At 27.4% G+C, this 10551-nt stretch overlaps 1 protein-coding gene across 1 annotated transcript; it reads left to right on the forward strand.

Annotated features, from left to right (window-relative positions):
- The first annotated feature begins 2813 nt into the window (after positions 1-2813).
- Positions 2814-3642, forward strand: LOC136080544 (uncharacterized). Its single transcript, XM_065797346.1, has 3 exons — positions 2814-2973; positions 3245-3343; positions 3429-3642. The coding sequence occupies exons 1-3, from the start codon at positions 2916-2918 to the stop codon at positions 3527-3529; spliced, it is 258 nt and encodes an 85-aa protein (XP_065653418.1). The 5' UTR covers positions 2814-2915; the 3' UTR covers positions 3530-3642.
- The last annotated feature ends 6909 nt before the right edge of the window (positions 3643-10551 follow it).

Here is a 10551-nt window from a genome sequence, read left to right on the forward strand (position 1 = left end):
TTGATTTTAATCTAACTAATTCTCTTCATCTTTTTAAAAACAAAGCAAAAAATTTTATTCTTTCTCAAGATAACATTTTACAATATTACTAATCACTTGAAAAAATTTGATTTCTTGTTATTTTAACTTAACTTGTGAACTTTTTTTTCTTATTTCTTTCTCACGTTTTGTATTTTATATTGTTTACAATATTTTGCTAGTTTATATTATTTACAGTTTAACTCGTGTAAAAGATTAATATATATGTATTCTTCATAGTACCTTGCACTTCACAATTATTGTAAATAAAAAAAATATTAAAAAAGATGTAAAAAACCATATATTTTATAATATTTTATAAGGTCCCGATGACAAGATCCTTGTGATCTTCTTTCGGAAACCTAGTTTATATTGCGAGTCTGCTATATTTATATATTTGTAAAAGTATTTTAACAGCTTATTTTATTGTATAACGACTGACTTTGTAAACTGAAATAATAATAAATAAATAAAAAAAAAAAAAAAATTTATATAATAATTTTCTATTAGTTACAAATGAACTAATAGAAACCAGTAACATTTTTGCTTAAACATTTTTAGCTTTAACGACCCTGAACCTTTTAATCATATGAACAAAAAAACTTGAAAACTTATAAAGGAAACAAATTCTTTAAATTTAAATAAATTTAATGAATTTTCTTTATTACAACTCGTTGATGCTTGTTCGGCTTTCTGCTAAAAACATATCGGCTATTTTCTTTTACATAAACACTAATCTATTAAACTTATAAAAGATTGATAACATAACATAATGTTATTCTTTTAAGCAGTATTTTTTGATTTTTCTTCACGTTGAAGTCTAAAAAATGCTTGATTATGTTTATTTATTAAAATCGATAAAACTTAAACATTGTAATCAAAATTTAATTTATTTTAAAACAAATTTTTTAGAAATGCCAGAATATTGTTCTAATGCCACAATGTCAAGAGACTTAACTTTTCCAAAAATATTGCCATATTGGCATTCTGTAACGTCTATCTGGCAACACTGTTTTTATAATTTGCCTTTTATTTTAACAAATTTATTTGTAGAGTGATTTTATAAATTATATCAGATATTATATCCTATACTGAAGAGAATGCATCAGTTCGTTAAGTGCTTAACTTTTGTTTAAAACATGACACCCAAAACATAGCATTGTACTTGTTCATTACCAGTTTATATTTTTTTCAAAAAATATTTTGTGAAGAATTGTTAATGCATTTTATTTTTCGTGAATGCACTTCTGATGTTAACGTCACCGTGTGATTATCAGCATTTTGTATCATCAAACTACACTTTTAAATACTCATATACAAAACTAATATACCACAAGACAGTTGGATCTTATTATGTTTTAAGCTGGATGTTTTTATCATAGCAACCAGTTCAGAACCTACATAAAAAGATACAACTGTTCTAATCCAATGGTTTTATTCTAACTATAGGCAGTTTTGAAGTTTTTTTTTATGTTATAAAGATTTTGAGTTTGGGTTCAATTTAAATACAGTTTTATATTCTACTTTTTGTGAATATTTTTATAAGTTTTGGTTATAGATCTTGTAGAAACACGTGTAGAAAATTCTAAAAACACTGTTCAAAAAAGTAACATTATGTTAGATTATCAAATGCAATCTTTTATAAATTAATAGATTACTGTTTATATAAAAACCTAACCACGACGTTTTTAGCAGAAAGTCAAACAGGCACTAACGGATGGTAATAATGGAATTTCGTTAAATTTATATAAATTCAATTTAATATAAAGAAATTTGTTTGTTCTATAAGTTTTCAAATTTTTTTGGTTCATATGATTAAACTTAAACGTTAGCAACCGTAACTATTAGCTTTTAAAGTGTTTTTAAAAAACATTTCAATTCGAAATAGTTTCAGCAAATGTAAAAGTATATTTATTGCAACCTCCTACTGACGTCATAGAAAAGTAACCGTAGGGTTACTTTTCTATGACGTCAGTAATGAACTTCGGTTATTCAACGATTCCCTGATTCTGCAATTACAATACTGATTGTTGTGATTGCAATACTGATTGTTGTAATTACAATACAATACTGATTGTTACAATTACAATACAGATTGTTACAAACATTTAAAATTATTTGTCACTTAATATAAACACTCATTAAATATGCGTATCACACATATTTTTTTAGCTTTCCCGGTTTCACTTCACTAAATAAATAAAGTTTATATATGTATATATTTGCTAAAAACGAGCGCGACGGGTGCCATTTACTTTAATAGTATGAAATACTTGCCAAAAATGAGTTGTGTCGTAACTTTTGTAGCTTAAAACACCTATAAACAAATATCATTTCTCTTGATGGGTTTATTATTTGTGAGCGCTCACAAAATATGAACTTGTTACAAAAGTTATAATAAAGCAAAATGAGCAAACTAAAAATTTGGGATCCTACCAAAAAAGATTTATGAATGAGAGAGAGGAGAGCCAGTTTGACATTTTGCAGCAATATTGCTAAACCGAGCATGATGTACCAAGATCAATTGATAATTGTTAGGCACTGACATTCCAAAAATTTTTCTTACTTAGCATATCTGGTCACCCAAATGTGTAGTTTTATTTCTATATCAATTTTTTCCTCCATTGTTTGGTTTTGTATTTAGAGATTGGCTTTATTTCATAATATTTTATATTTAAAAAAACAACTTAAAAATTGAAAATTTCTTGTGTTGATTTTGTATTTTGTAAAACTCATTTATGAAATATGAGATGAGACGTCATAGACAACAAATCTCAAAAATAAAAGAAAAGTATTACTAAGTATGTTTACTGTCCTCAAATAAAACACGTGATGTTTTCCAATCGACTGGTATAAAAACTGTTTCACTTTCTTTTTTTATCAAGTCGGTTTGTAAAATGAAGACAGTGTTTGCAATTTTGTTTTTGGCGTTCATTGCGTTGACATACGCAAGAAGTAAGTTAATAATAAGTTAAATTTTTAATTTGTTATATTTATAATTTATTAAATTAAAAAATTTATTTCTATTAAAAACGTTTACGTTATTAAATGTGTTTTAGTTGTTATACTAATGGTAACGCCTCTATTACAATATTAAGAAACGCATTTTTCTCGTTTTACAGATTTATTTTATTATTTTTTATAAACTGTAAACTTCAATGCGAAAATTAAACTAAATAAAATTAAATTAAAAAAAAATGTGTATTGAAATATTACATACATTTAGGTTATGAGGATGTGAAAGAAGAAATTAAAAATGAAGTTGAAAAAGAAATACTTGAAGATCTTGAAGAGGAAAGTGACGAATTAAATGATAAGAGAAAAGGTTATTGACTTCTTCATCTTTATTTATATTGTACCTAATTCCAATTGTGAGTTAGTTTTTTAAAAAGTATCTTCGAACTTTTTAGAAATCAATGATGCAAAGCCATGGAGATGGGTACGACGTATACGATGGAAGAAACTTATTCCTTATATACCAGTTGTTGTTGCGGCGGCTGGTAAAAAGTAATATAAGCAACTAAGATAAAACTTTTTATCATATCAGCTTATATAAAATTGTATCAAATTATTTTGACATATTATTATCGGTATTTAATAGAAATATTAAATACTTTGATTTTATATATTTTTTTTATATTTAAACTACGTTTCCGCATCCGAAAACGTTTTCGTACTTTTGAAAGTACAAAAACGAAATGAAATTTATAAAATTTCATAAAAATTTCAAAAAAATTATGAAATTTCATAAACAACTCTATCATTTTAAAGAATGATTATTATAGCCTTAATCTAAATTTTTAACCCTTCACTAAACAAATGATATTTTTATTTAAAAAGTTTTTATTTTGTCAATAATAATCAGAAATGTAGCCTTAACATAGGTTCATGCAAACCACAATTATAACTTTATCAATTTTAGAAATGCTAAATATCATGTAAAAATCACAAAACGTTAAAATTAAAAATTGCAAATGTCAATCAATTTGATCTTATATTTTGTTTATTATTAATTTGCAACAAGGCCAAGTAAAGGGTTAAAGAAAGTTCTCAAACTTTCAAAAAGAGTTTTTCAACAAAGCGTGTCAAGGGCGCCAAAACTGAAGGGTTTTTGCTTGCATTATTATTGGATCAAATAAAAAAAGTCTTACGCATGTAAGTAAAAATGGTTTTTTTAATATAATTTCAAGCTTTTAACACTTGAGCTGGATTCATAAAGCATTTGGCTCATATTTTGTGTCGTTGTAATTCTTGACACAATTAGGTGTCTGAGTCCGGTCATTTGTATATTACGAGTCTTTTAGTTAGAAGAGAGGTTCTTAATACGAAGCAACCTCCGTAAACCACAATAAAATTGATATTATCAGAGTTTAGTAATAAACCGCTTATATTTTTTGACAATTTAACTTGTGCAAGTTCAGTTTTGCTTATTTGTTTGCTTACAGCATAAAATAGGCTTCTTCAAATTTCCAAAGGAAGTCCAATTCATTAATCCCAAAGGGTTTTGTGGCTACAATTACAATATTTTGCCTTTTTTACTTGGCTTTACCTTTTTAATAGAACATCTTTGAAATTTAAGCACTTTTCTTAGGAGTTTTAACTACAGGTGTTTGAATACTAATGATATTTTCAAATAAATTAAAATGAATAAACAACTTGCACGCTAATTAATAAAATTTTTATATATAAATATCTTTATAAAGTTGCTTATTTATTAGTAGAGTTATATGCTGGAGTGAAAACGAAGTTAAATTACGTCATTTTTTAAGAGACAGCCTAAGTCGTCACATAGTTTTTAATTAAATATCGCGTATTTATCGTTATTTAAAGTTAACTAATCACATTTCACTTTTAATAAAATTATCTAATGATATTGTTTCAAAACGTCATAAAAAATCATTAAAGATGGAAGTTTTAAAATATTCGTAAACATAATTTAGTATTTTTTAAATTTTTTAAAATTAAATTTAGTATCAGTTTTTTATGTTGTGCTTTTTGAATGATAATGATATTTGCTGGACTTACTAAAGGTATTTTATATCTACGTTTAAAGTATAACAAATTGTGTTTAAAACCAGCAAAAATAATACAACACAAATCAAAATCCTGGAGAGTAGTGATCGACCGAAACAGGAAATACGTCGAAACCGAATTTTCGGGTACATATAAAGGGCTGTAAATCCTGGCTCGTGTTCCTGAACGGCTCGACAAGAGTTACGCGCTCGTTCATGTTCGGCTCGAAAGGTAAACGAGCCGGGCTTGATCAAAAAATTAGGCTCGTTTATTAAACGAGCCGAGCTTGAACATCATAGGCTCGTTCATATAGACTCGATTAAAGCTCGAATATATATATATATATATATATATATATATATATATATATATATATATATATATATATATATATATATATATATATATATATATTATAATAATATATATGTAATAAATAAAATTATGATAATATATATATATTAGTATATAATAAAAATATAGTGGACTTGGACTTGCATTATTTACAGACGAGCATTTTTTTTTTTTTTTTTTTTGCCGTTAAATAATACATACAGTTTCGAAGCACATAAATAAAAATAAATATTGGCAAGGCAAGAAGAAGACTAATTTAGCCTTATCACCGAGCCCTATTCTCACGTATTTACAAAAACCGTAATATTTAAATATCTATAGTTAACAAACTATTTATAAAAAAAAAAATAAAAATAAAAAAGTAAATAGATTCCTTGTCATTTAAAGAAAAACTTAAAGAATAAAACTTTAAGGAAAGAGTAAGATCATTTTTTCAGAATAAGAAAAAATAAATAAGATACTATCATTTATTTAAAAATTAAAAATTTAAAGTAAGATTTAAAAATCAAAAGTAAATAAATTAATATACACCATAGAAATAACAAAAATAAATTAGTCAACTTCATAGAAATAAGGTAAATAAATTAGCAAACGTCATAGAGGTAATACTATAATTAAGATAATAAAAAAAAAAAAAATGTTAATACACTCAGTGACATTATTTTGTGTTAATTATTTTATGTATTTGAGTTTTAATTAAAAAAAACATTTAAAATCGGATATATTAAAATCCATAAGTAAGAATGCCTGTTTTGATTCATTTTTAAATTGCTCTATACTAGTTTTATGTGTATTTACAATTTTGGGAAACATTTTCCACAAGTAGGGTTTACGATAAAGAACTGAATATCAAGTTAGTTTTGAATTATATTTTGGGACAACAAAGTTGTTACTTCAAAATTTTGTTGGATATTTATGAACTATTTTGTCAAAATAGGATTGAAATATTTTAGGAGATAATCCTAAATTTGTTTTATACATGAACATTAAAACTTGGTGTAAGTTGATTTTATATATATTTAATGCTCCAAGTATACGCAGAAGAGGCTCACAAGGTAGTGTTCTATTAGCTCCAAAAATTATTCTGCACGCGTGTTTTTGTTTACAGCACAATTTTTTTAATTTTGTATGGTTTGTACTTGCCCATGCAAAATTGCAGTAAGTTAAATAACAATGAATAAAAGAGAAATATAAACTTTTCAAAGAACTACTGCTTAAAAATGGTTTAGCCCTATATATCATTGCTAAACTTTTGATATTTTATTTTCAATACTTTTTATATGTAAACTCCAACGTAAATGTTCATCTGAGATTACGCCTAGAAAGTTTACTGAGTTTTCTCTTTTAATGTTAGTGTTATTGATTATTAGATTAGGCAATTTGATGGGAATATTTTTGATTTATTAACTTTGTGGAACTTAGTGTATTAATATCACTGTGGGAGTAAAAAAGATTGGAGTCATCTGCAAAAAGAATACAATTTAATGGGTCTGTTGCTAAATTTAAATCATTAATATACACTAGGAACAACAGTGGTCTTAAAATAGAGCCCTGTGGAACCCCACAAGTTACGGCAGTCGGAAATGTTTGTTTTTGTTCATAAACTATAAATTGTTTTCTATCGGCCAAATAACTTTTGAACCGAAGTAAATTGTTATTTTTTACACCATAGTGTTCAAGTTTTTTTATTACTATATTATGATTAACGGTATCGAAAGTTTTTGACAGATCAATGAAAACTCCTAAGGTAAAGTAGTTACTACTGAATGCACTTGATATTTGATTTACTAGTTCAATCACTGCATGCTCCGTTGAATTTTTTATTTTGAAACCAAATTGTTTTGAATACAGCATGTCGTTTTCTGATAAGTGATTAAAAAGTCTATTGTACATTATTCTCTCAAGTAATTTTGAAAAACAAGGTAAAATATATAATTAGATAATATAGAATACAATTAGAAATATTTATAAATATTATAATTAGATTTATTTGAGTCATCTCCGTACTTAAATATCGGCGTGATTCGTGCAATTTTTAGCTTTTCAGGGGCTATACCTGTTTAAAGTGAAAGATTAAATATGTGAAATAACGAGGGTTCTATTATACAATTTATATATTTATATATGTAAATTGTTCTGCCTGATAAAATATATATTATATTAGATAGGACATTGTATTTATTTATATATAACTTTTTTTTGTATTTATTTTAAGTGCTATATGTACTTTTTTCAAGTACTCTTGTACAGCTCCTCTATAAAAAAAGTATTATATTAAAATTTTGAATTACAGTACTAATTATTAAGACTGTAAAGTAGCTGTTACTAAGCATACCTATACCGTTGCTAGGGTATTTTTCAGTTAAAAAGTTGGCAAAATTATGCTACTTCTAGGACTTCTGTAAGCTTTTTATCACCCGAGCACATGGATTTTTTTCCAGATATTGGAAGATGCATTTTTAAGGAAACTAAATAACTTATACTGTTCATGGCAGATCTAAGACCACGGTTGTTATGGGTAATCTATCAAAGCGCGTTGAACGCAAAAAGTGATTTTTGGCAGGTTACTCCTTCCCAGGTCCTTGCATTCACATGATTTTTTTCATGATTATTCTGAAAATGATCGATTAACTTGTCTTGCTCGAGAAAGAGAACGGAAATTTTGAGCAAATGAATCAGCAGAAAAACAAGCATCTAGGCTAAAAATACAAGAGAACAATATGTTAAGGCAATGGCGTCTGAAACAAAAGAAGGTAAAGGCAGACGTATTGCTAAACAAAAAGAATACCGAAAACAAGCATTGTAGTGACGAAAGATTAAACAATGTCTCCTCTTTATCTGAAATTAACCATCCCATCAACACAAAAATTGTTATTGAAAAGCTCAAAACAATAAATATATAAAATGCATGAATTCATTTGGTTTGCATTGATAAATATGGTTAATACATGTTTGATAAATAATATTTTATGTTTAATGAATTTTTGTTATTACTTTCATTTACTACAACTCAATTTGCTTCAGTCCACCCCCTATCGGTCCATGGAATTTATAAATAGTACTACTATGTATAAATTCTATGGACAGGTAGTAGTTATAACTCAAACAAAAGAAACCAATGCCCTGGTTTCTATCATAGGACTAGTTTTAATTTTATATTTATTTATGCTTCAGATGAAATGAAGGAACAAAAAAAGAAAGAATCAACATGGAAATACAAATCTGGTGCTGAAAAAAATGCTCAAAAACGACAAAATGAATTGAAAGCAGCTGTTAATGATTTAAAACAATTAAAGTTTACAGCAGGTCTTGCGTCAATGCAAGTGCCACAAATACAGAGAAAAGATGGGACATCATTTTACAGCAACAGAGAATGTAGAATTAACATCAACATCCATAGTGAATATCACTAGTAAGCCTGTTATTGAACCAGAGCCAAAAACAGAGATTATTGATAAACCATCTGTACAAGAAACAGACAATAATCAAGATGTCATAGTTGTAGCAGATAAATGAGCAGAACTACAATACTCAAACACATTCAGAAACCGAAGCATTACTGAAACGGAGAGATTGTAGAAAGTGTAGAAATGGATAACTATGAAGTGCCTGTAACTGCAGCGGCGGACCTAACTCTAGCAAAAAAGATTATTTAGAAGCAACCAGAAAACGTTGTAAATGTCAATGAAAATGATCCAGCTAAATTTCTAGAGCTGAAAAATGCAAAGATGGTTGATAAAAAATTAATTTAATGTATTGGGGCCAAGTCAGCCAACAAAACATTCAAGGTTATATAAGTATTGCACTGAATTATTTAAAGTTAATGACATTGAAGTTGTGTAGAAAAGGTCATGGCTTACCTACTCTCTATCACTATATAAATTTTTTTGGATTGTTTGTTTATGCTTTGGATCAAGAGGGGACACAAATTATTTACGTGATGGGTTTGATAATTGGACAAACTTAAGTCACATTATAACAAAGCATTGCATCCAGAAAAACCATCAAAATTCTGCTGAAGCTATTGTTCATGCATAATCAGACTCCACAATTGATAAAATATTAAATATTGAACCCATGAGACATCTGAACAAAAAACGTAAAGAAGCGGAGAAACTACAATACCTAATACGAGTTATTGATGCTATTTGGTATTTGATATTTGAGGTGCTGAATGGAAAACTTTTAAACTTCCGCAGTACTCAAAAAGCAATCTGCTGGAAAGGGTTAAAGAATTATGCTTCTTTCTAATTATGCACAAAACAAACTAATTCATATTATGACACAGATAGTCAAGAAGGATATTTTAGAAGAGGTAAACAACTCAGTATTCTTTTCACTATCAGCTGATGGCACCAATGATATTACACTCTGTAAGCAAAATTCTATTGTATTACGTTTGCTGCAGAGTAACAGGCCGCTGTAAGGGAACATCTGATTTCAATGGTTGAAACTGGAACAACTACTGGTAAAGGAATAAGTTAAAAAATCAAAGATGAAATCAAATCAATTAACTTAGATATCTAAAAGTGTGTAGGTATGTCTTTTGATGGTGCGAGAAATATGCAAGGAATAAACAAAGGAGTTGCAACACATTTGAAGCAGTGTTCTCCCATGGCAACAAATATTTATTGTGGATCTCATTGAACAAATCCGGTTATGAAAGCTTGAGTAAAATTAGTATCTGAAGTGAAGCACAAGGTCTTTTTTCCCGATTTCAGTCATATGAAACAATTGTGACTTTATGTCTCATTCAAAGAAATTTTTACTATCTTGGGTCCCTTAATAAAATAGAATTTTATTAAAATTTATTAAAAATTGAAGAATAAAATTCTTCAATTAGAAACGAATGATTTTTCGTTAGCTTTAATGTCTGTTGACCTATTACTAGAAAAGCTTCAAGTATCAAGTGATTAGGCTAAAATGCTATTTTATCTGCAGTTAAAATTGCAACTGAAGCTTAACTTAAACAGCAAACATTTGTTGAGAATAGGACTCGCAGAAAGAAATGTCTGGACTTCGATGAAATTAAAGATGAGCGACTTACTCAGACTAAAGATCAGTGGCTGGCAGAAATGTTTTATAGTGTAATGGATTCAGCAACTGCAGTTCTTGTTGGCAAATTTTCTTCACAGTGGAAATTTTTAGAAAGCATAGATATCTTTT

Source organism: Hydra vulgaris, chromosome 05 (assembly GCF_038396675.1).
Source record: "Hydra vulgaris chromosome 05, alternate assembly HydraT2T_AEP".
In the NCBI taxonomy this organism is placed as follows: domain Eukaryota; kingdom Metazoa; phylum Cnidaria; class Hydrozoa; order Anthoathecata; family Hydridae; genus Hydra; species Hydra vulgaris.